We start from the raw sequence: 27,525 nt of genomic DNA, 5'->3' as shown, positions 1-27,525 counted from the left end.
ATACTTCAAGGATTGTTTTCATATAAAATTTTTTGGATTTTCTAGTCGTTTACGAAATCGGGTTTTTCACGTCAGATTCAGCTCGGTTTTTAAAAATATTGATTTGGGTATCGTTAGACTTGTGTTCTTATTGGAATTGCATATTTAAATAGATTATCTTGATTCGGAGCGCCAACGTAAGGCAAGGCTCAACTTTTGGATTAGTGGGATCGGATTAGAGGCAAGTGAATTTCTAAACCTATTCTAAAGCTTGTAAGATCATGCATTTCATGTCTTATATGTTGAGGATTGATAGAAAGTGGTTTTAAGAACTATTGATATTCAAATGAACTTGTTTATAAAGAATGGGGTGATAAATAAAAATTTGAGATGAGATAACATGTTGTGTTCGATGAAAGAACCTTGGGCTTGTTGTGGATATTTGGATATATTTATATGTTGTTATAATATTGACTAATTGGGTGGTTGTGGACTATACGAAATTATATGTGAATATTCATTTTGTATTCACTCATTACTTGTGCATATATGTCACGACCCAACACTTAACCTCCTAGGTGGGAGAACCAACGATACAAGCTCCAACTTACATTAACGATTCAACTTATAAACCACGATAATAATGCAGAAGCTCAACCTTATTAAAGTCAGAAATAACAAAAGCCACTAAAATCTATTATGTAACATTTCTAAAAATCTGAAAGTCATCACATAAGGACATCTAAATTCTAAAACTAAGTCTGAAAATATCAAACACCAGAATAAATAAATAACAAAATGTGTCCGAAAATTAAGAACACCATGTCATGACCAAGAGAATCCATCACGAGCTAGAAGAATAGCTCACCCTGAAATCTTATGAACTGGAGACTGACTAGAGCTGAGGTCGAGTCGAAGTCGGTGGAACACTTGCTGCACTCCACAAAATAAAATAAAAAAATACAAGTAGGGGTCAGTACAGGACAACATGTACTGAGTAGATATCATCGGCCGACTCAAAATAGAAATCAATATGCATAAAGTAGTAGCGGAAAATCAACCATAACACTTAATATGTGGAAACCAACAAGCTCAAGATCAAGTAACAACACAATGAACCATTACACAATCAGTCAACAATATCAAAAGTATAAATGAGGACTCAAGCCTCCACACCACGGTCTTTTGGGAAATGAGTTATTTGAGATTGGGTAGTATTAGGTCGTTTAATATATTTTTCTTTAATATTACCATGTCGGAACGTGACACCCAATCCAATAATATCGTGGTGAAACGTGACACCCGATCCAAATATACTGTGTCGGCTCGTGACACCCAATTCAAATATAATTAATTTATCTTTCTTTATTATTATATTTCACTTCATTATAATATTTCATCAAGCCTTCTTTATTCAAGGCACCATTTTTGATAGGGCAAGTTCAAGATTATGGATTTTATGGTCTTGGAATTTCAGACCAATCACAACAACACATCAATCATCCAAACCACAGTAATTAAATGCATAGTGAACTTCACACATTACTCAATGACTATCAATCACTATTAAGAGTCTATCTATAATATAGAATAAAACCATAACCTACCTTAATCGAAGAACCGAAGTAAAGCAAGTTAATCCACCAATGTCCTTCCTTTCTTCAATGCATCAGACCGTTTCCAATCTATCATATATAATATATATATATATATATATATATATATATATAAGTAAACTAGTCCATAGATACCAATATTATTTATGTGTTTAACCTAGGCCCAACAACTCACCCAATTCTATAATCAATTTCTTAAAATCCCAACCCTAGGATTAAGTCTCAATTCCTCCAATATCATAAATTTGATGATATTCATATAACATCATACACCTAATATTTAATTACCTATCTCAATATACCAAAACATGAATTATAATGTGATAATTGTAAGAATAAATTAATACAAAAATAAGAAGTAAATGAGCAGGTGAACAAACTGCAGAACCAAGCCACAACCTATGTATACTATTTCCAATATAGCCAACATCTTCTTCTTTTTTCATATTACCAAAATATATGAACGAAAGGTAACATGACTTAATATTTCAACTTTTCCATATCAAAGAAGAAATTCCCCTAATCGTCAATTATAATTATGTTAAGAAATTGGAAAAACAAACGGAAAAATTAAGGAAAGAAGTGAACTTGACAATCAACAATTTTACCAAAAGGGCTAAAGGCGTCTTTGAGCTGACGTTCAGTTACGTCCCAAGATAACCCACCACAAAAATTCGATAATCTTGAACCTTCCCTAACATCTTTTCAATCCGTAAAACTCTTTATGTATTACAATTCATAAACCCTATTCTTTTATTTTAATAATTGGTATAGAGAATTAAGTAAATTATCAACTTAGCCCACTAATTAAATTATTTATTTAAATTTACCCCTCAATTAAATAACCATAGTTATTGAATAGTCCAAAGTACCCCTTAAAAATTTACGGAATGAGTCTTTTATAAAATAAAAAGTTTTAGTTCTCAAAACGACCTAATGGGTCGTTACAATATACTTATCTGTGATTGCTGAGAAAAGTGATATGAGCGAGATGCTGGATATTGGGGTCAAGGTTTCTACTGATCGAGGTGATTTATTGAGGTCTTTTTCGACGGCTGGGGTTTTTTTCGATAGATATTATAGTCGAGGTCTCTTCCGATAGATACATGGTCCATGTGAGGCCCCCATGGGTTCCGGTCTGAGGTGATCACCGGATGTGTATCATTTAGGACAGACATGCATCACGATATGTGACATTGCATTTTATTCCATTGCATCATACATCTTTTGCCAATGTGGACTGTTTTACCCCTGATCCCCTAATCTGTATTACTGATTGTGTTGATTCTCTTGCGAATTGAATTGTACTTTTGTTGAGGTATATGAATATTGTGCTATTAGAAATGTTAGACTGGATTGATTTCTGTACAGGTTGTAGTCTGGGGATTAGATGGTGTGACAGGAGTACGTATTCTACTAGCTTTGCTTAGTCTTAATTGTTTACTTGTTGGGTACCGCATTGTTGATACCCACTCCTTGCTAATTACACTTATGTAGGTTCTAAGCCTAGACAGTGACCCAGCTTTTTTTATTTTCATCTGAGGCTTTCTGAGGCGATTCGAGAGGTAGTTGTTGATGCCGGCTGTCTTTCCTATTCCTCTTTATTTATTACTTTGTTCTATTCGAGAGACAAAGATTGAGACTTGTATTTACTTCTTCTCTTGTAATTAGAAAGCTTGTACATGTGACAACCAGTTCGTGGGGGATTTTTTTAGTTGACTAAGTTTCCACTTTATCTATATTTATCTATCTAAACTGTTTTCCACTTTTATTTTCAGCATTTAGTGAGTTTTGACTGACTTGTCCGGTGAAAAAGAATAAGTATCAAATTTTATTCAAAATGAAAAAGGGAAGTAAAATCTAAAGCTATTGAACGAAATATAAAAAATAATTATAAAAATTTGATGTATTTTAGATCAATAAAGAATAATGAAACAATTCCAAACAATAGAGAAAAATATATAAAAGTCTATTTAAATTTCTCATAAGTCAAATATTTATTATTCAAAATTTAACTCAAAATTTTATATATATTGACAATAGAATAGAAGGATAGTTAGTTTCTCATTGCATGAAATATAAAAATAACAATAATAAAAAATAGTAGACATTATCATAAAATAATTAAAAATATATATATATCCCTATTCATACTTTGGAACAAATTTAAAAATCATAATTTAGTAATATATATAACATTAATATGAAAATACAAAAAAAATATACTATATCTTAGTAAAAAAAATTATAAAAGAGGTAAGGATAATTTGAAAATATTTTTACTTCAATTCAAATAAAAAAATAAACGACGTCAATAATAATATTAAATTTATATTTAAATAATTAAAATGTTAAAACAATAGAATATATCAAAATCAAGTGATATTTTATGAGGAAGAAAATATAATTATTTACTTTATATAAATAGAAAATGCAACATTCCTCAAAATTTGAAAAAACAATTTATATATATATACCCTAAGAATGCCTTGAAAATAGGTCGCTCATTTAACGCATTATCCTTAATATTTTTGGAAAATCCGAGTTCAGAATATCGATCAGGGGGTCAAAACCTGAGGGAAAATGGTCTCGGTGGATTTTTAGGACCTGTAGAACGGAAGAAAATTTTTTGAAGAAACCATAAAACAGTGTGGTCCGCGACAGGACCGTGTCGCGGACTTGGGGAAGCCGCACAAGATAGAGTAGTTCGCGACAGGACCGCGTCGCAGACCTGGAGACAGTCTTCTGACCGAGTTTGTCACGACAGGTCCGCGTCGCGGACCTGGGAAGGTTTCCTGGTCGAAATTAAGTTTTTAAAGGGCATTTTAAACTTTTCTCAAATTATTAGCTAATGAACCTAGACGTTTTTAGGAACTAATTCAACTCTATAAATTAACCTAAACCTCTAATTCTATTCATTATTCTACAATTCATCTATCAAATATTTCTCTCTCTACAAAAAAGGCTCTCAAGGGTTTCCATTGAAGACTTCAAGCAAATTCACTCAATTTCTCCATCAAAATTCTCAAGTTCTTCCAAATTAATTTGTGTTCTCACTCGAGGTATGCGGGTATTGATTCATTGATCCTTTCATCCATGAAGCCCAATCAATTTCTCAAGGTTTTCTATCAAATTAAAGTATGATATTTTATGGGTTTTGTGATCTCCATCCCAATTGCATGAATTTTAATTTAAAGTATGATCATAAATTTATTTTGATATAAATTGATGGTTATTGAATTAAATTAAAGAGTTTTTCCATGAATTCTCCTACTTTGATTTCTAGGGTTCATGATATAAATTATGAGTATTTTGATTCATACTTCTAAAGGATATTATCTATATGAATTATATATGGGCTGATATAAAGTTTATGATTGTGCATGTTTTCAAGTAAATTTCATGATTTTCAAGTCAATTGAACATGCATTATAGTCATGCCCAAATTTCAAGATTCAAGCTATGGTCATGAATTTTTAAAGTATGAATTATGACTATGTGTTTCCATGATGATCATGAATTCTAAGTATGTTTCAAGATATGAATTTCATGCAAGTTATGAAGTAAGGTGACTTAGGATCCTATGTGGTGACCTAAGGCCTATTGATATGAATTATGCAAAAATGATTGTAATGATGAAAGGACAATTTTTACAATACAAGTATGTTATGAAAATGAGCTACTCTATGATTTCAAGCCTATGAACATGACTATGATATATGATATTATGATCTTATATTATGTATATATTTCGTGGGATTTGACTTAGCACCGAGTGGACTTGAGGTGGTGGCCCTACCAAAAGCCTTAGTAGCAGCCTCATGTCCCACAAACTACGTGCCACCGTAGTTGCCTTGATGGCCTAGCTAGTGGATCCACAAATAGTACATGTTCATGATTAGGAGTCTACCTTGGCAAAGTAGCCTCCTCCTTCTCGATGTAGGTATCATCGGATTCCATGTTATAGCTCGCATGGTCTTATTGTCGGTTATGGTTCCTATCCCACATATGTATGATTTCTTAATTATTTTATGACTTGAATTTATGTTTTTAAATATTTTGGTCAATATAATTTTTTCATGACTTTACGTATTCCAACTTATCATGTGTTTTACTTGACCTTCTCATTCCATGATTTATGTTGCATGTCACGCCCTCATACTTAGTACATTCCAACGTACTAATGCATACTTTTTGCCTACATTGTCTCATAATGTAGGGGTTGAGGTTGAAGATCCTTATCGTCCACATAACTAGTAGGCGTTTCTATCCCAAGGTGTTGTGGTGAGTCCTCATTGATCGGGGATTAGTTTCAAGTTACTTACTACTTTCTTTTCAAAAGACTTTTTCTTATGTTGTATATTGAGGGTGAACTAGGAACATGTCTTAGCCCCCGCCCATACTCATGTTTAGAGGCATCTAATTGGACAGATGTTTGAGTCTATGTTGTTATAAAACATCTTCAGATTTTTATTCATGGTTTAGACTCTCTTATGATGTTTCCGCTTTTAAAATTTTACCTTATGTATGCTTATGATATGTACAAGAGGCTTGGTTGGAGCCCTTTGGGATTTCAATTACCGTGTTATGACTAGGCCCTAGGTCGGGTCGTGACAGAAAATCAGAAAATAATAAGAATATTAAAACAAGTGATAAGTTAGTAATTAGTTTAGTCGATAATGTAATAATATTGAGGAGTCAATAATTTAATAAAGAGATAAGTGTCAAAAACACACCTAAATTATTCCTCTTTTTTAAGTTTCATACATAAACTATTGGAGTGTGAGTTTCATATCTAAATTATCACTTATTAATTTGAGAAACACGACTCTCTTTTATTCTACTTTCATCATGGTGTATGTACTACACTCTTTCTTTCATGTAAAAAAAAATTGACAGCATACTCCACATGGACAAAAACAAAAATTAAATAAATTATTAAAATTAGTTAAAATTAAAAATTAAAGTATTACTATCCTCCCTCAAAAAAAAATATAAAAAATTTTCTTCTCCCAGTCCGCCACTTTCTCTCACCATACCCCCCCTCCCCCACCCTCCAAATTTTTTAGTTTTATTTTTATTTTTAAATTCTTTTTATAAATTCTTTTTAAAAAAAAAACTTATTTCATCTCCCCCCCCTCCCTCCTCCAAATAATAATTTAGATATTATTTTAATTTAAAAAAAAAAAAATCTACCCCGCCCCACCTAACCCTCCGCTTTTAAATTTTTTTCTTGTTTTGTGTTAGATATATAAACATATGATTTTAAAAAAGTATTTTTTACTAGCCGCAAAACTTTTCTTATTGTTATATTCGGTACACAAGTAAAAAAAATATTTTTCTAAGAATATATGTACATATCTAACACAAAATGAGAAAAATATAAAAATAAAATAAAATTAAAAAGAGTGAAATATTAGATGGGGTGGGTATAATTTATTTTAAAAAAAAATAAAAATAAAAATAAAAATATTTTTTTAAAAAGGAGTAGGGAGGAGGTGAGGTATGTTTTTTTAAAAATATTTTATAAAAGAAATGCAAAAAAATAAAAGGACGGGGCATTGTAGAGGGGCATGGGGAGGAAGAGGGGGCAAGAGGGTAGAGTGGATGAGAAAAATATTTTAAATTTTATTTTTTAAAATAAATCATTTTTTTTTTTGGGATAGAAATACTTTAGTTTTTGACTTTACTAATATTAATAGTTTATTTAAAAATTTTCAAGGTAGAATATTTTATCCATATGGAATGCCATGTGGCAAGGATTTTTCAAAAAATAGAGAGAGTTTATTACTTATACCATTGAGATGTGTTTCTCAAACTAATATAATGATAGTTTAGGTATGAAACTCACACTTCCAATAGTTCAGGTATGAAACTCAAAAAAAAATAGTTTATATGTATTTTTAACACTTAACTCTGTAATAAACAAAAGTAAAGTATATAGTACAAGTTATTCAATGATCATATTAATTGTTCATCAATTTCATGAAAATTTATTTATATTGCGTTAAGAAATTAGATGGCTATAAAATATGTTAAAATGAGCCATATTACAATATATATGAAATTTTGTATCTTTATAAGCGTATAACTCGTGTTTAAAGTTTGGCCAAATCAACAAAATAAACGTCACCTATGTTTGGCCAATGGTCAAAAGGCATTTAAAACAGTTTGTTTGAACCTGTACATTACTTAAATGGAATTCTATAGAGTATATGGGGCGAGAATGTCAAACAAGCTTCTATTTTTTTTATTTTTGGTTAAAATTATACGTACTATAATAAAACAACAAATTCCCTCCACCTTATTTATATGACACATTTTGACCGGAACAAAGTTTTGAAAAAAATGAGGAAAAAACTATGTTATGTTTACCAAATTGCTTTTATTAAAGTTACTTTATGCTTATTTTTCTTCAACATAAAGCGTGAGTGAAATCCAAAAAGGTAAAATGGCAATAATTGTCAAATAAGAACTAAAAAGGAAAAAGTGTGGCATAAATTGGGACAAAGATAGTATTTGGTATCATGTGTAGTTGAAACTTCAAGTAGATTGGAGATATCTAACCGGAACAAGTTCATTGTTCCTGGAAATTGCAATTCTGTCAACAATAGCCCTGCTAGCAGAACAAAATTTGATTTCATACAATTCATGTTTGGTATCCGTTATCACTTTTACCACCTAAACAAAAACCATGAATATACAAGCAAAATAGAAATCAGCCCGCAAAGGCTGTTCTATACTCAGCCTTCCATCATTTCCACTTCCTCGGCCATTATGATCTCCACATCTCGGATATTTCGCTTCAATACATTACCAAGCCTAGCAATAGCCTCAGTTTGCTGTTGCAAAACCTACCCAAATGGAAGATGTACATTAGTCTACAACAACATATCCAGTGAAATCCCACTAAGTGGGGTCTAGGGAGAAGATGTACATTAGTCCACAGAACCATAGGCAGCTGTAGATGTAATTAATCGGACATGCACTCAGAAGAAACAACACTCCTGGAAATCAGATGGATGTAAGTTGATACTGCTAAAACATCACAAATTTCAAGGATGTTCTTCTATTACTAAATTTCTGAGCCTCGCTAATTCACTTCACAATTAAATTCATCCAACTCGTGGCAAAGTCATGATAGTAATTGAACTCTTCATTTTTACCTCTTCCTTTTCCCTCTTACCTACATTATGGTAGTAATTGAACTTCCAATTTTTCGTACTTCCTCTTACCTCTTACTTAACTCCGCCTATCCATCTGTTAAATTCCCAAAGGGAAATAATATTTTCACCAGAACAGGTTTACATCTTATTCACTGGTAGTCCCTTGAAAAGCAGACACACTATGTAGTGTAACGAGTAAATTCATGGGTGGTCATCTAGCTTTGTATTCATTCCCAAACGTCACTATTATTTGTTTTGTTACACAAAAGTCATTTAACTTGGTCTCATTTTTCACAAAAGTAACTTTGACAAAATTTGAAATTCGCGAGTTCATCTAAAATAACCTCTTATCTTCTCAACATAAAAACAAGATCCGCATATACTCTATCTTTTCCATATCCCACACTGAGTTGGTTGTCTTTAAATTTGAACTCTCCCATAGTCCCATTTTTACCCCACTACCCACTAAAAATGTAAAATCCCTTACGATTTTAAACTTTTATTTTTTATATACTTTGTACATGGGTTGTCTCCTTATTTCTCGTCATAATTTTCATTTGAACAAATAATTTAGCTAACCATTTGGAATAAAACTGCTCAAACATATATTTAAGGGACCATATTGAACCTACCCTCAAACATAAGGGATATTTTTGTTATTTTCTCACATTTTAAATAGAATTTTAACCAAATTGGCAAAATTACTTTTGTGAAAGATGGAGCAAAGTAAATTATTTTTTTGTGGAACGAAAAAAAATAGTGACTTTTGGATAATGAACACAGTTGAATGACCATCTATGAAATTTACTCGAAGTTTAACATGTATCATGGTAGGAAAGTGACACAGACAGAGCACACACATTGCACTTTTTATTTGAAACTGGTAACTTTTTGTATTCCTCAGCATTAAGGGCTATGTTGGCCACCTCCAAAAGATGTTCAAGAAAGGAAAAAAGGCGAACACTTACAAAGACCCTATGAAGTCCGCTAATTGGATCTCCTCTTCTATATGTTCTTTACAACAAAATCCTAGAGTAGTAATAACTTTCCATTTGATCTTCTATAACTCCTTTCCTTCAAAAATTCTTTGATTCCTTTCTTTCCATATAATCCACCAAATACATATTGGAATTGTTCTCCACCATCTTTTCAGACTCTTACTACCTCCTTTTTTGATCCAACAACTTAGGAGGTCAGAAGTGTGTTCTAGCATAGTCGGATAGTCATTGGCAATGCTAGTAAACAAAGGCCGCACTTGTGCAGTTACCTTACAATGCAATGCAGGAATAAGTGCATGTTGGTCTCCAGCTATGTTGCTCGGGCTCTCCAAAACTATTGCCGCACCCGCGGAGGATCCTTTAAAAATGTTTTACTTTTGGAGGAATGGACACACACCTGTTGACATTTTTGAAGTGTCCGAGCAACAGGTCTCTAGAGCCTCTTTTACGGAGGAAGCATCTAGATGCTATGTTGATGTGCCTCTTCTACATCGTGAGTCAGATAGCTCCTCCTAGCAACCAGCCAAGTGAAGCACTTCACCTTGGTAGGGGCTACACTCTTCCACATTGTGCTCCAAGGTATTGTTGATCTTCCTGCACCTTCTCTAAGTCCCCAATTGTATAGTCTGTTCACAAAAAATATCTCATCTTTGTGATGTATCCATGCTAATTAGTCTAGCTCTAAGGTGGTATCAGGGAATCCACTAATCAAGCTCAGCAGTTCCACCACTCTATCATTCTCCCAGACATTAAGCATTTTTTGGAATACTAGGTTCCAACCTTGTGGAGACCACATCTCCTCTATCCTGCTATTAGGATTTGTGCATATTGAGAAAAGACCAGGGAACAGGTCCCTTAGGATCCCATTTCCACACCAATCATCAGTCCAAAACTTAGCTTTGTCTCATTTGCCCACAATAATCTTTGAACTGCCTTTGAGAGACAACCACAAGTACCTGATGATCCCCCACACCCCAACACCATGTGTCATTGACTTCACTGGTGCACCAGTGGTCCTGTTGTCCATGTTTGTGTTGTATTAACTCTTTCCATAAAGCATGTTCCTCTTGAACATACCTCCACAACCATTTTGAAAGTAAGCTCTTGTTATGCAACTTTAAATTCCTCACTCCCAATCCCCTATTTTTCCTACTTGTTGTACTATAGGCCATTTAACGAAAAGTTGAAACCCATTACTATCTTCCTTGCCAAAGGAAATTTCTTCTTAGTGTATCCAGAGACTTGACTACCTTGTCAGGAATAGGGAAAAGGGACAGCATATAACTGGGTAGAGAGTCTAGTACTGAGTTGATAACTGTGACACTTCCTCCCAGGAACAGGTATTAGGACTTTCATATAGCCAATTTCTTCTCAAATTTCTCAATAATACCATCCCAATTTTTTTCTGCTTTTTGTTTGGATCCTAAAGGCATGCCTAGATAGACTGTAGGCAACTCTTCTATTTTGCAATTCGAAATACTTGTCAGAGTCTCAATCTGTTGCACCTCCTTTGATGGAAAGATACTACTCTTTCTCCAATTAACTTCGAATTAACTTTGAGTCCTGAGCAGGCTTCAAAAACCACCAAAATCACTCTTACATAGCAAATTTATTCCTACTCTGCTTCACAGAATACCTCTGTGTCATTTGCATACAATAAATGTGTCAATTCCATTGTATCATTTACCCTCTTCTTGATGGAGCCCCTTATCCAATTATTCTAAGAAGCAACTCTCATAAGTTATCCAGACCTTCCACTGTTAAGATAAAGAGAAAAGGAGGCATAGGATCCCCTTGTCTCAAGCCTCTCAGTAGGAAAAACAACCAGTTGGATCAAGCTTTACTAGAATGGAGAACCTAGTGGTTTTAATGCAGAAAGCCATCCATCTGAGCCATCTCGAGCCTAACCACAGCTGCCTTAGAGTATTGATAAGAAAACTCCACGTTCAAGTGATGATAAGCTTTCTCAATATCTAGCATGCACATTAGCCCAGGGATTCCTTCTCTAATTCTAGAGTCAATACATTCCCTAGCTAGAAGAGAAGCATCCATGATTTGCCTTCCATTTATGAAGGCCATTTGGTGCTTGTTAACTAGCTTACTAATCACCTTCTTCAACCTCTCTACCAACACCTTAAAAATTATTTTGTAGACCCTTGTGATCAAACTAATAGGTCTAAAATCCCTCAAATCATTTGCTCCTACCTTCTTTGGGATTAAGGCTACAAAAGTGGCATTAAAGCTCTTCTTGGACCTTTGTTGAGAATGGAAGTTGTGAAAAATCTACATCACATCTTATTTGATATTTTTCCAGAAAGCATGGAAGAAGGCCATTGGGTAACAATCTAGTCTTGGTGCTTTATCAAATGCCACAGTTTTATTCCTTCCGGAACTTCATCCTCCTCAAAATCTCTTGACAACCACACTTGCTCCTCTGTTGTGATTGTTTGAACCTCCATGATGTTTAAAGATGGTCTCCAGTTTTACGTCTCTTTGTACAAAATCTGATAGAACTCCTCCACTACATTTCTTATATCCACAAGATCTGAAGACAGTTTCATTAATCATTAAGGACTCTATGGTATTGTTTATTTTGTGAGCTATAGTCATTCTGTGAAAGAGTTTGGCGTTCTTGTCCCCATTCTTTAACCACTGAATTCAAGATCTTTGTCTCAAGTGCATCTCCTCATTTCTAGCCACCTCCTCATACTCCATTGTTAAATGAGCCTTCAATAACTAATCATCTGTACGTGCTCTAAGGACTTGGATGTCTTCAAAACTGCCAATTTGTCCCAATATTTGCTCTTTATAGACCCTCCAGTTGCCTCTCTTCTCCTTACTCTACTCCTTGAGCTTCTTTCTTAAGAGAATTTGAAGGTAATGAAATCAGGATTGCCTATCACGTAGAAGGATTCAAACCACTCCTTAACTCTATCTTTGAAACCCTCCACATTTAAGCACCACTTCTCAAATTTGAAATAGGATTTTCTACGAGTCTCATCCTCATAAGTTAGTACTATGGGGGATTGTGATAAGAACCTAGACTAGGGAGAATACTTTGTCTAATTTGAGTGAAAAGTTCATCCCATGGAAAGGAATATAGAAATTTGTCAATCATTGATGCATTTCTCTAGCTAGTCCCTCCTCTCCATGTGTAGGGACCCCCAAATAAAGGCGGATCCACCAGTTCAATCCCATTGATGCAACTGGAAATATCTGACATGGCCCCAGACAATTTACTAAAGTTGGTCTTTTCATAGGGAAAACGTGTGGTATTAAAATCCAACTTGCTCGGACTCGGATGCGGTGTCTGAGATGGATTCGACGAAATCTAAATTTTAAGATTCGAGGATACGAATCTGGGTATGGATACGGATGCGGGGATTCGGCTAAAAATATTCAATATTATAAAAATATAATTAAAAAAATAAAGATATTCTTCCCCTCAAAAAAGAGAAAAAAAAGTCATTCAAAACCTTCCACCAACTTTCCTTACATATCGTTGCTACTGTCTACCATAAGTCGAACACAACTGCTTGAATATTTAGAATCTCTCTGTTTGACTTGAAATATGAAGCAACGTATATTGACCAAGAGGAAAAGTATCTTGATCAAAGTATCTGATGTGGGTCAGTGTTTTGGACGGCGCAAGGTGACAAGGGTCTGCCTCACCACAAGGCGAGGCGAGCAGCGTGGCGATTGCCTTTTTAAAGTGCGGCACCAATTAATACCAAAAAATTAAAATATTTAATTGCACATATAAATAATCATAATCTCAATAGCAATAACATATTAGCAAATATTTCAATTCAAAAACTGAAAATAGGTAGTACATACTAAAAGTTTAAAACTTGAATGAGAAAAAAACACAACAAAAGTCAAAACAATGAGAAAAAAAGAGGTAGAAGTTACTCTGAAGTATGAAAAAGAAGAAGGAGGAAGAAAAAGAATCAGAGGAAGATCTGAAGAAGAAAAGAACAAGAGATTAGAAGAAAAGAAGAAATACATATAAGTTGAACTTTGGAATCGCCGGAAAAGTCTGGTTGGTAGCCGGAGAAGTCTAATCGAGTCGACTAGTTGGAGTCTCAGTCGCAGTCTAAGAGTGCAACTGTGCAAATTTGGAAAAAAAAATCTCAAATTACCTTTTAACTTTTAAAACCCTAAATTGGTCGCCTTTCTTTAAGAAAATACTAAAGGCGACGCCTTTCTTGCCTTTGTCGCCTCTCACCTTTGTTGTCATGGCGTTGCCTTTTAAAGATCGCCTCGCCACAAAGCTAATAGGCGATAAAGGGTCGCCTGGCCTGGCCTCTCGCCATTGGCGACGAGGCGATCGCCTTTCACAACACTGAATTGTGGGTTGACAGAATCTCACACGTATCCCGCACCAGCACCTATCTAATGTGGGTTGACCAAATCTCACACATATCCTGCACCCGCACCCGTCTCGTGTTGACACGGGTGCGACAGCAAAAATGAAGAGTCCGGCAACTTAGATTAAAATCCCCACATACCACCCATGGTCCTTCACAGAAGCTTCTCATTGCCCCTAACTCCTCCCACAATTCCTTTCTTTCATTTCTATAATATGATGCATAAACAGCAGTGATGAACCAAGTGAACTCTTTATTTAAATTACTAAGGTTGCAAAACATAATATGATTGCCACTTTCTACAACCTCCCCTTTCCAGTTCCTCTTGTGGGCATTATCAAAATGCCCCCTTGCTACCTAAGGATTCCAACCACATTCCTCCCATCCATTTGTTTCCCTTATTAGTCGCAAAACCCCTCACACCTTCCCATTAAGGGTTCGTTTGGTAGAATGTATAAAAATAATGTTAAATAGGATGTAGTAATGCCTATATTAGTTATGCTTGCTTTAATTATACATAGATCATTTCTTATGCATTGTTTGGTTTGATGTATTAAAATAACATTTATTACATAAAAATATTTATTTACAAAGATATCCTCAATAATTATGGTGGAAAAATGTAAAAAGGATTTTGAGGGGTAATTGGGTCTTTAACCATGTTAATGCATGCATTAAATCTCTTGCATTACTAATACCTACAAATTCATGATATTAGTAATACACACCTTAATAAACAATAGAGTGTATAACTAATGTTATAATGCGAACATTACTTATATATAGCTTAAAAAAATGTACCAAACAAGGTATTACTAATACACAAAGCTAATGTATGCATTATTTTTGCTAATACACTCTACCAAACGACCCCTAAGTTTTGTCTCCATTAACATTATAATGCCCACCCCCTCTTCTTGTATTCTACTCATAACCAAGTTCCTCTTATTGTCCATATTGAGCCCCCTCACATTCCATGAGAAATTTTTTAGCTTCATGATAATTGGGAGGTTGCACTTCTGCCTCTACTCCTCGATTACTCCTAGGTTCCTTATCTTTGTTATAAACATCAAAGATGAGGTTTCTTACTTCTTTCGGCACACCTACTTATCACCGGATTCTATTGTTAATTCTTTGGCCCTCCTTTGATCAATTTTTAGTAATAATGCCAAAGCTTCCTCAGTGCACCCCTCGAAAGCTACTCCAAAACCCTTGCTTAGCCTCAACAAATTATCATGTACCCATATATTTGCCTTGCTTTCAACTTTCTTATTGCATTCAAAAGCATCAAGTGTTGGGTCCCCAGAATCGTTATCTGTTTCTAATTTATCTGCCCTGACAAATTGGTTTCTTCTCTAGTTATTTCTCCCAGAGAAAGCGACGAAACTTCTTCATGTGACCAAGTTCCAGCTCCTGTTAGTAAAGAATTGTGCGTTGTGACCTTCCCCTCTTGTTTCCTCCAGTAGATACTAATAAGTTGAAGAAAATAAGATTTCATGTACCGTACCTTCCTCCGGTAGATACAGAACTCTCTCTCAACATCCATCGGCTTTTCTCTCCTTGCTCGTGCTCGCTCCCTAGTCGGATTTTCTGCAGAAGGTGACCGGAGTTTCCACCCAGATAAGTAGTGAGAAGATATTTTCATCATTAGAAATTTCAATAGATGCCGAGATTTTTGCCGCCATTCCTTTAACACGAATTTTGGCCCACCGGAGATGGTTTGAGATTGATTTCTTCCTTCATCTCAATCCAACCACCACATCAATCTCTGATCTTCTTCATTATTGGCCTAGACCAGAATTGCAAAGGCAACCTTAGAACTCAAATCCAAAACCACTTGAACTCATGAGTTTTTGGGAAGGCTGCGACCACCACCATTGTTAGCAACTGTGTTTGCCTCCTCATGAATTTAGTGACTTACAGGTTTTGTACCCCTATTAATGGGCTTTATTTTCTTGGCCAACTTCTCTCAGCCTTCATTGAATGCATTTTCTGGAATTATAAAAACTACTCTGTTACTGACTTTCACTGAAATTAAAAATATGTATCTCCCGTATTGATTAAATTTTAGAGACATGAAGAAATTTTTAGAGAAATTCCTGCATCTCCATGACTCGGAGAATTTCCCTTTGATCCCTGATGCTTCTACTAGCCTCTTGCACGTCCAGCCAAGAGCTCCCCTACTAAGAACCATTCTCCTCATATGGTGCCTAGCACCTGCACTTTCAACCCAAATCTAAAAAAAAGGGAAGAGAAGAGGAAGAAGAGAATAAGAGAATGGTACTCTAATAGAGGGAAAATGGTTCAAAACACATTCCAACTATGGCCAAAATTGTTGTTACACACTCCAACTTTGTTGGGATCCTATATCACCTCTAAAGTACTTTTAAGTGAAATTACTAAACCCCCAACTGCTTAGGTGGCAAAGCAAGTGTAATACACTACCCTTGAGAGAGTAAAAGCAAAAAAATATGCCAAGATTTTAATTTCATAATATTTTTCTTATTAAAATATTTATTTTTTAACTTTTCCTTTTTTCTTTCTCTTTCTACTTTTTCTATTCTCTCATCTTCTCCATTGTACCATTTTTGTCACATGAATCGACACCGAAGCCATCACCAACTCTTTCATTACCACCATAAACTTTATTTCTTACCACACAACAACAATGGATGCTATATTGTGCCATTATAGCCACCATTTTCACCTTCCCATAGCTCCGCAAATCCTTCACCAACCAAAAACTCATTTCACTTACTCTCTCTTTCATCATCGTAATTAGAGCCACCTAGATCAACTTGAACATATAAGGTGATATTTATGATATCCGTAAACATCTCAAATCTTGAAATTGGAATTTTTAAAAAAGCAACCAACCAAATCACTCCTCAAGTTTGATTTGGTTGGTTGCTTCTGTCAAACCTTTTAATTTGGATAAATTGAAGCACATGTTACACTTGTCAATATGGTTACAAAGTGTTATTAGGCCTCATTTGTTTGAGCTTAATAGAAGTTTAAATATGAATAATTCAGACCTTAGATCATTAAGTGCATTTATATTCATTAAGATTTAAGCATTTAATTGATATGAATAGATCTTAATCATTAAAATTTGAACGAAGTCTTAATATCATTAAGAGACATTTTAGTGTGGATAATTTTCACCAATCACCACCATTAATCATCTTTACCATCACCACCATTACCGTCGCCAATCATTAACAGCCTATGTCAATTGTCATCACAACCATCACTGGCAACCACTACCGCTGCCACCCAATACTGTCAATCGCTACCACACCTACATTCGTTGCCGCTGCCACCTCTTCCACCATCACCATTATCAGTCACTACTACCAATGTGACCAATCCCTTCCAACCCTCTTCACTATCACAACTAGAACTACCGCCAACTACCACCAATATACTGTCAAACACTACATATTCTTCAGCGACCACCACCACAGCCATTACCGCCACTATCAACCACTACCCACCACTACGGCCAATCCCTACTATCAACCCCCTCTAGCATCAAATCTAGCATCACTTCCAATTACCACCACACATTCTTCAGTCACCACCCTAAACACTTAACACTACATCAACCAACTTCACCATCACTACTAGTACCAATCGCCGTCATCACACCAGTCACTACAACAACAAATATCTCCACCATCACAATTATCACAACCACTATTACTAGCCGCTAACACCAACCATTACCACCACCACCACCACCACTACAAACAATCTCCACCATCACTAACAAACTAGATGCTTCATATTTTTTAATAAATATATATTTTTCTTATATTTAATTACTTTTTTATCTGAATTATATATTTATTATGTTTACAAACAAATAAATTCTGCAAATTCAAATGTCGAGAAACAAATTATCTTAATCATTCAGTGTTCAAATCTAGAAACAACATCTTAATCATTCAAATTCAGACGTCTTAAATCTTAGGCCTTTTTTGGACATAATTTGGAATAAAATTTATTTGAAGTTGAAGTTTTGTTTAGACTTTAGACATGCAAGTTAAATTTCTAGGTTGTACTTTTTCTCATAAACGTGAAAATTAGGGGTGTGCATCGATCGATTTGGTTTGATTTTATGTATTATCAGTTCAATTTATCAGTTTTCAGATTTTAAATACGCTAAACCAATAACCAAACCAATAAAGTTTTTGATTTATCGATTTTTGATCCTTAACAATTCGATTTTTAGTTTGACCAATAAAAAATGCTCATTAAACAATTATATGACTATGATTTGCTCATTCAGTACCTTGTTGGCTTTTGAGCAAACCATTTTCTTATACAATCTTACCAAATGAGCAAACCATGGTTCATAAACAAAATATCATAATATCTTAAGACGCGACATTGATAAATCACATATCTCCATGTTTATTATATAAATAAATATTTGATATTACGTACTTTCAAATACACACAATTTCATAAAGATTTATTAGTCAACAATAGTAGTAACTAGTTATTTATCAATATAATTGTAAGACCCCGGAAGTTGGAAAGAAAAAAACAAGAATCTAAGATGAATTACCAGAAAAATTGCAGCTTTTGGCACCAGATGGCCTTCACGAGACCCACTACGGGCCGTGAAGAGGACCACGGGCCGTGAAGGTCCATCGTGGCCCATGCCAGCCATTTGTGTTTCTAAGGTGGAAACCATGAGAGGCCACCACAAGCCACAGTGCGGACCACGGTCCATTACGGCCTCCATGGTGAGCCCCTCTGCAAGCCTCCTGTCAAGATCATCTTCACGACCAAGGAACGTACCGTAGTGACCTCCACGGATCGTGAAGGTGTCCGTGGAGGAAGTCCTGAAACTTTTCCTGCAACCAAAATTTAAAAGTTCAAGTCCCATGTCATGGACGGCCACCACTAGCTGTAATGCCTTTCACGGTCCGTGGAGTGTTCCGTGGTGGACACCCCTTTTCTTGAAATCTTTAGTGCCTCACCACGAAGGGGACCACGAACCTTATTGTCCACCACAGTCTATGGTGAGGGCTCGTTTTGGGTTTCGGATCCAGTTTTAATGAAGGATAATTTGGTCATTCCCTATGCTTTCATTAATGAATGTGGACGATTTTAAGGACTAGATTCCTACCTATTAACTAACCTAAAGTCTTCTAACCTTCATATTCTTTCCATAATTCTCAAATCATAAAACCTTCTCTCCCAAGTTTTTTTCTCAAGGTCTTCTTCTTCCTCAAGCAACTCAAAGGGATTCTTTCAAGGTCAAGCTTCCATTCTTTTCGATTTAGGGCTCATCAAGGTCAAGGTATGTGGGACTTCATCCATGGGTTCCTTTCACCCATGAAATCCCAAAGATTTCTTCTCAATTCTCTTATGAATTCTTCAATTAAAAACCCTAATTTCATGATTTGCATTAGGTCTTCTCAATTATGATATATTTCAATGTTATTATCCTAATTATGCATAATTCACATCACATTGCATGATTTCAAGTTGAATTTTAATAACCCATACTATATGTTCGTTTCAAATATGATTTATGAGATATGATCATGATTTTCAAGTTATATTCTATGAAAGCTTTATGAATGAATTGAAGATGCTTTATGCAAAGAAGTTATGAATGATGATGATATGATGTTTCAAGCAAAGTTAAAGATAGGGCAAGTTAAGTCCCTAAAGATATTTATGATCAAAGATATGTAATGATAAAAGGTCTACACCCACATTGCATGAGTTATATGATAGATAAGCTAATCCTATGATTTTTTATGATGATGTTAGATGAGCTACTCTTATGATGTTTTATAAAGATGGATTGATATTAGATATTATCTTTCCCTATGATGTTTATGGTTATGTCTTATGAGTTCCGTTGGGATAGTGATTAAGCACCGAAAGGACTTTTAGGTGGGGTTTGGTCTAGTAACGCAGTTAGTTACCCAAGAAAATCCTAGTATCAGCCTTCAGTCCCAAACTACGTTGCCCGCGTAGGTTTACATATGCTAATATGGCAAAGCTAGTGGATCCACATAGAGTATGCCCTGGCAAGGTAGCATTTCCTGTCTCGATGCAGAAGTCATCAGATTCCATGTAGTAGCTCGCATGGACTTATATGTCAGTTAAAGGTCTATCTCACACAGTTTCAGTTGAGTTATGCGCTCTTATGATGATTATGATGTTTTGATGCATTGACCAATGAGATGAATATTTTAAGGTTTTCATGACTTTACTTATGTTTTAAAGATATTGGTCTAGCATCCCATAATTCATATTGATTATGTCATATATATACTATTTATGCATATTCTCACATACTTAGTGCATTTCATGTACTAACGCATACCTTTTTGCCTACATTGTATCATAATGTAGGGATTGATGATCACGTTCATCCTCCTCCCGCTCGTAGCTAGAGTTTACTATTAGCTTCTTGTTGTTGAGCCCTTACAGTTCGAGGACATGACATTTATTTCACATTTGACAGTTGTACTTCATTACTCCTATGTTGTCTATTGGGTGAGCTGGGAGATTGTTTCACACCCCCATCTAGTATTAGAGGCATGTTAGATAGAAAAGAGTTTGTTGTTGTTTCTTGTTTTGAGACTTATGTTCTATTTGAGATTTTGCCTCCGTGTCGTGATTTAGCTTTATTACTTAATTTCCTTATGTATATTCATGAATGTTATGCTAAGAGGCTTGGTTAGAGTCCTTTGGGATTTCTCTCGCTCCATCCCCGTAGGGGCAGAGAACCCGTCGCTGTCTCGACTATACTACCGAAAGCTCTGGGGAATACTAGCTCACCAGTAAAGGAGAGGGGCTTTACACTTTTCTCAAAGAAAGAGGAAAGGTTGGCAGTTCAGGCTTCAGATGGAATTCAATGAGAAATTCAATAAGACAGAGCTTCCTCAATAGGCCTAGGGCGGGGGGCAAGCTCCGCTACAGGGCCGAAAGTGTGCAATTCCGCCCCCTTCTCTAATCACCATGTTATGACTAGGCCCTAGGTCGGGTCGTGACAATAATCTTTTAACATGGTACGAACAATCTCTTCACGCCGAGCATGAGTCATTTTTTGCAAATTTTAAAATGGTGGATCTTTTTTTACAAAATTTAAACTTATGGGTCAAGTTTTACATTTAAAAAAAATTGAAATCACAATTTGGAATCCAAATCATGCTCTTCAGAAAATTTGGAATTTGAAATCATAATCCCAAATTGCATGTACAAACGTCTACTTAATGAAAACAAATGAGGCCTTAGTCAACCACAACTTACAAAAAGCCGTAACAAACACCATTTAATTATTGTTGCTAAGAGAATGTAATGCTCATACCTCCTGCATGTCAGCAAGACTCTGCTCATGGATTTTAGTTGAACCAAAGAGATAAACAGAACCAACTCCAAGGCCATTTTGAACACGACATATGGTGAGCAGATTCTGAACCCTCCTAGAAAGTTCTGCTCCAGAACCTTTCAACTGTAAGTTTGGTCTATTTGTCAGGAGGTCTAGACCGCCATAAAGCACTCAATAAGTTAACAGACTAGGCTACTAACCTGTCTCATGATGGCTGTCAACTTCTCCGCCAATTCAGCTTCTCCTTTCATCAAAGGCAATCGACAACCTTTACCTTCAAGTGCCTCTAGTATTCTCATCACCTGTAGTGCAGGCGAGCAAGAACTATAGTAGAATAAGCATAACTGTTGAACCTAATAGTGCATACAAGAGTCTTGTGTAATTATATAACTGGAAGCGAAAACCAAGATGGCAGTGATCCGCAAACACCAATGAAAAGGACACATCTCACAAAATAGATGCTAAGCTAATTTGGTTCAAGCAAATGACAATTACTAATTACACTGAAGGAGCAGGTTTGCAAGTTTCTATTAATAGAAAATTAAGATTATAAGGAAGGCAAAATAAAAGTCGCACCCTCAAAAGGCGTCTTTGAAGACCTTGCTCTTTGTGTCTCATTCTTTCAATCCAAGGAAGGGTATCAGCTTGGAAATGCCTTTGCAGCTGCATTTATTGAAGGTCAATCCAACAAGAACAGTGTAATGCAGACACTAAGAGACACATTTGTGACAATATGCAGGCACACAACTAGAGAGGAGAAAGGAGACTAACCATTTTCACATTGCTTTGTGTCATTTGCAGCCTTTCAGCATCTGACACTATGACTTTATCTTGAAGCTACACAAATTCAATTGGGAAATATCAATTACCAGGAACCATGCTTCCCACCTTGGGGCCCAAAAAGGACAAAATAGAAACAAATGAAAGGTCATGATTAAAATGAGCAATTGTGATGCAAAGGCATCTCAGATGATTGAAATGTCTTCTCACATACGGGCTTAGTCATGAAAAGCTGAGAACTAGAAAATCCAAATATTAACTGCAGTGACAAAACTTAAATAATTAACTAGTTAATTATATAACAAATAGAATGTTTTATTAAGTGGAGAAAAATGAACAAAATTGAACTAACTCTGTATATTACTTTTTTTGAAATTAAACTAACTCTGTATATTACTTTTGTAAAGCTCATACACTTGATTGAGGAAGGAACTTTTAGGCAGTATTCCAAGTACTCATTTTGAAGCATTAGAAGAGTCTCTAAGCTTCTAGGAACTGGATTCAATGTCACACCCTCATTCGCTATCCTATCAATTCATTTACTTCTCTACGTATAACATTGGGGACTGAGTGCACTGCTTTTTAAGCTGCAACGTAAAGATGCACATCAAGACACACTGGTCAAGTTCAGAATGTCACTGATGCTACAATGGCTGTAAGTGGTAAGCCAGAGAGCTCAGGCATCAGCAAAGTCTAATTGGATGATTTAAAACTATAGTTATATCTATAACAATAACACAACAACAGGAAAAAGGAAGCCCATATCGATTCATAAATCAATTTAAGAAGTTGCAAGTCCTTGAGAATTACACTACAAGCAATAGAGCAGCTTGGTATCCTACAAGCATTTAGAGGAAGAGACTTATGAACAATCTGATGGATCCTTCCTACAGGCAATAACCAATAAGAGAACAGATGGGCCAGCCCCCAAATCACTTGCTATGAGAGGTATAGAAACAAAAGGAGGATACTTTTAAACTGGAAGGTCTTTCAAAATAGGATTTCTCCCTGACGTTATGATACAAGCTTTTTAACAAATTGCAACACTAATTATTGGCCTTGGAGAATTGATACAAAAAAGCACCTTTGAAGGTATCTTGCTTCTCTTGGTTGGTGGCTAAGGAAGCATATCTCACTCAATCTAATATTCAGAATTGAGGAATGCAACTTTGTGACAGATGTCTCCTATGTGAAAAGAACCCTGAAGAGGCATGTCAATTATTTTTTTATTTAATTGTTAGAAGAGGCATGTCAACTATTTTTCCACTGCAAGGTCACTAACCAGATTTGGTGCATGTTCATTGTAATTTTTGACATGAAATGAACAATGCCCCCACTCTGTTTTAGAATTTTCGCATAATTGGGAAAGAGTCGAGCTAAACGAGAAGGCATACAAGATGTCGGGCACCAAACCTTTGGTCATTTGGTGGACAATTTGGACAGAAAGAAGCAGCTTAACTTTTTAAGGCAAAAGGAATATACATAGCCTAAAACTCAGATGTATTTTTTGCTAGCTTTTTGGTACCACCTGGTTTATGTAAAAGATGTGGATCCCATATCAGATGTGAACGAGGAGTTGCAGATTATGTCATTTTGATACACAATCTTAGGGCTGTCCATTCCCATTTGTAGTTTACCCTTACCGAAAAAAGAAAAAAAGGGTAGAGAAGGGAAAAAGATTACCTCAGTCTTGCAGAAGGATGCTTAATTGATAATCCCTGGAACAGGATGCTTAATAGATAATCCCTGGAACTTACTTACAAACATCACCTAGCAGATCAGTTCCGTAACTTACAAACTTTGCCTCACAGATCAGTTCCGTATTTTCTATGAAATATTTTAAACCAATAAGAAATTTGAAACCTATGGCTTGTTTGTTTCAAAAATAGAACACATTTTCAGGTTTCTTTCTGATTCCAGAAGTCAGTGCAACCAGCCAAAAGATGTTTTCTCCAGAAAAGTCCTTGTGGATAAATACATTTTTACTAGAAAATAAACATCTTCAGTCAGATTTAGTCTATAAATTTTCACTCATGTGATAGCATTTAGAATTGTCTTAGGTAAGCTATATCTTCCTACACATGACTGCTTTCTACAATCAATTCTATAAGCATGCTGTATTCCAGAAACCAATGCCAAAACAAAACAAATTGTTTAACAATCCAAACATATGCTGGCAAAGATGGGTTTTTCCAAGGGTATGAAGAGATCCATTCAATAATAGGACAAGATTATGGAATAGCTATAAACCGAGAGAAGATTCAAGCAATGGCAGAACATCCTCTACCTAGGATGCATTTGTTGTCCAGGAAAGTGTTTCTGTAATTGTCCAGTTAGTTGGGGTATAAAAGTATGTGAATATGGTAATTGCACAAGCTGTAAGATACAAATACAACAACATAACAAACCCAGCGAAATCCCACAAAGTGGGGTCTAAGGAGGGTAGAGTGTACACAAACCATACCACTACCTCTCCAGAGGCTATGTTTGAAAGAGCCTCGGCTCAAGCAAACCAAAGAAATAATTAAAAGAAAAACATGATATCAAATAAGAGTTGGGATTTATAAAAGAAACCAACTTCTGTGCATGAGGGAGGAAATTATTTATCCTATTTTGCTGAAAATAGTTTTTCTTAAGAAAAAAATTATCCAGATTTTGCGGTACTGAAACACTGGAAACATTGTCCTTAAGGAATATATTTCCTTAGAAATTGTTTTCTATCATACCAAAGGCATTCCTAAGTGATTGATTTCAAGGTACCTTGAGCCGTTCGGAGAGATCCTTGAAGCCGTGAACAAGTTGAGGCCACAGGCGCTCACGGTCAGTACTTTCCATGCCTTCAAGTTTGCCCATTGCCTCAGCCCACATAATCTGGCAATGCAAACTAATTCATCACACTTACATAATACTCTCAGTAAGAAACAAGCAATGAAACCAGGATGCCTACACTGAAATGAAACTTTTAACCATATCGAACTCACATCAGATACACCTGCAGGTTTCGTCCTATATTGAGGTTCCATCACACTGAACAAAAGATGCTGCAAAACAAACATAAATGCAAATAAATGAAAAGAATGTAAGCACCTCTATACACATCCAAAAGATGGAAGCCCTCCAACCATATTTTATTAAAAACTGACATATCATAACAAAACCCAAGTTCATAAATATCTTCACAATGCTAGTGAACGGCTCGAATGAAATAGATAAAGCAATTCAGTGACTGCTTCACAAGTGACAATATACTATTGTGTTATCTAACAATTTTCATTTGATTCACTCACCTCTCCAAGATAGGCTAGCCTAGTAGGGAAAGAGATCAAACCTTGAAAGCATACTTAGGGTTACCAGGCTCCTCCTTGTATGCATCAACAATTGCCTGAATCAAATATGCAGAGACGACTATAAGGAAATGAGTTTTAAGTTGTAGTCAATCCATAAATAAGCATTGATTGGTCACCTGAATAAAATGGTAAGTAACCTGCTATCCAAAGGGAAGACATTTTAACTAAAGGAGCATTTGTTTTAAGAAGAAGACCCGGACTACCAACCTTGGATAGCCACCCTTAAGGGCAGCTCCTTGGTGGTGGCTTCCCTATTCTTTCAATTTTTTTATTCCCAGGTCTTCTTTATTATCACGATTGAAATATTTTTTAAGACGATTTGAAGAAAAGGTCCAGAGTTGCCTATTTTTATATCTAAATCAGGAGTTTAAGAGCTTCAGATAATATTTTAATTTCTAGTGCCTGGTAGAGATTAGAGAATTTTAAATGTTTCCGCAAACATTAATGATTCTACAGTGATATGCTTTTTAGCATCAACCGATTATTCACAGTAATGCTATGAATAAGATAGAAAAGGTGTTTCTTGCTTATTTGAAACCATATGAGGCTTTCTTCAATCAGCAGGGGAAGTCTGATGTGGCTTGATTAACTACTAAAATTGTTTTACACTGTTAGCAATTGTCCAATCCACCTAATGTCAAGGGGACTCAACTAAGCTCCCTTCATCAGATATTTGTGTTATTCATGTATATTCTATATTACTGAAACACTTGAAACAAGAAAGTTTCTGTAAAATGGTCAAGGGGGTACAAGGTTTGCATACTCCCGTCTGGGGCCTATTATCTGCTTTCATTTTTTTCAAATGAAACATCTTCCCAAAAAACTCCCCACCCACACCCAGCCAATCAGGTCAGGTCGCCATGGCTTGATAAAATATATTGTTGGTTGTGCACATAACTTAAACCCAAAACAAAGATACTTAGGATGGTGATATGCACAAACATTTGAGAGTACAGAAATTACTTGTATATCCCTATCAGCGAGAGAAAAGGGGAGTGGAGCCACGGGAGCCATCTGAGTAGTCAACTGAGCATTTGCAAATGGAAAGGCAGGACTTAAATTAGGTTGACCAAATGGACTGGATTGGGCCTGCGTAGCAGTACTCAAGGGTGTGGAAAAGCTGAACGGGGCCGAACTCTGAGGTGTTTGAAATAAGGAAGTTTGTTGCTGTTGCTGTGGCTGTGACTGCTGTGAAAATGGTGTTGAAAATAGTGTCGATCCAAAATCCGTGCCAAAAGATGAAGTTGACGGAGTGCCGAATGCTGGGGTTGACAAAGGTGTGCCGAATGCAGGGGTTGACGAAGGTGTGCAGAATGATGGGGTGGAAGAGGGAGTACCGAAGGCGGAGGAGGAGGGCTGAGCTCCGAACATTGTTGCAGTGGTGGAGATGGTGAAAAAGGCCAAACCCTAGGTTAGCTTATGGAGAAGACTCAGTTAATTTCAACGCATTACCGCCATTTTCTTTTGGAATTAGGGATGCCGTCGTTACTCTCTTTTCACTAGTCAAAAAAATAAAATGCCTGGTGGACGTATCACTTTTCTACCCCGATCAGGTAATGTTGACCTGCTGCAGCAGGTTACCAACTTTTTTTTTACTTACTCCCCATTTCAATTGTTTGTGAGATTTGGGTCAATGCGAAATTTAAAAATGTCAATAAATTTTTTGAATTCTACGATATTAACTCAAAGATATGTTGAATGTATTAAAATATTTTTTAATTTTGTGGTATTAAACATGTTAGGTAGAAAGTTAAAATTACAAAGTTGTCAAAAGGAAAAAAGAGATATTTTTTTAAACGAACTATAATAGAGTATATGACAAAATATTGAAACGGATGGAATATTGATTTTCTCTTTATTTCCTTTCTCTCTTTTTTCCTTCAAACCTCCATCTTCTGTGCTC

At 35.6% G+C, this 27,525-nt stretch overlaps 1 protein-coding gene across 2 annotated transcripts; it reads right to left on the bottom strand.

Moving 5' to 3' along the window:
- Positions 1-8,064: 8,064 nt before the first annotated feature.
- On the bottom strand, positions 8,065-27,133 carry LOC129894024 (nuclear pore complex protein NUP54). Of its 2 annotated transcripts, XR_008767607.1 has the most exons (10): positions 26,586-27,133; positions 25,604-25,657; positions 25,257-25,316; positions 25,036-25,146; positions 22,267-22,332; positions 22,072-22,158; positions 21,696-21,797; positions 21,475-21,618; positions 18,706-18,997; positions 8,357-8,449 (listed from the first exon to the last, which is right to left on the bottom strand). XR_008767607.1 is itself a non-coding variant. In XM_055969516.1 (9 exons), the coding sequence occupies exons 1-9, from the start codon at positions 26,991-26,993 to the stop codon at positions 8,339-8,341; spliced, it is 1,143 nt and encodes a 380-aa protein (XP_055825491.1). In that variant the 5' UTR covers positions 26,994-27,132; the 3' UTR covers positions 8,065-8,338. The 2 variants fall into 2 exon arrangements, 1 of the variants encoding a protein (XP_055825491.1); XM_055969516.1 differs by lacking the exon at positions 18,706-18,997 and having other exon boundaries at positions 8,065-8,449; positions 26,586-27,132.
- Positions 27,134-27,525: the final 392 nt, after the last annotated feature.

The sequence above is a fragment of the Solanum dulcamara genome, chromosome 7 (genome assembly GCF_947179165.1).
Source record: "Solanum dulcamara chromosome 7, daSolDulc1.2, whole genome shotgun sequence".
Taxonomy (NCBI): domain Eukaryota; kingdom Viridiplantae; phylum Streptophyta; class Magnoliopsida; order Solanales; family Solanaceae; genus Solanum; species Solanum dulcamara.
The sequence above is the reverse complement of the archived record's forward strand: the minus strand, read 5'-3'. Positions and strand labels throughout refer to the sequence as shown.

Bases quoted from the DNA above. Each gene is read 5' to 3' on its own strand.
- LOC129894024 (XM_055969516.1), bottom strand. From the start codon at position 26,993: ATGTTCGGAGCTCAGCCCTCCTCCTCCGCCTTCGGTACTCCCTCTTCC. The intron at 25,317-25,603 runs GTTTGATCTCTT...TTTGTTTTGCAG, and splicing joins ACCCTAAGTATGCTTTCAAG to CATCTTTTGTTCAGTGTGAT. The intron at 22,159-22,266 runs GTTAGTCTCCTT...CAATAAATGCAG, and splicing joins CACAAAGCAATGTGAAAATG to CTGCAAAGGCATTTCCAAGC.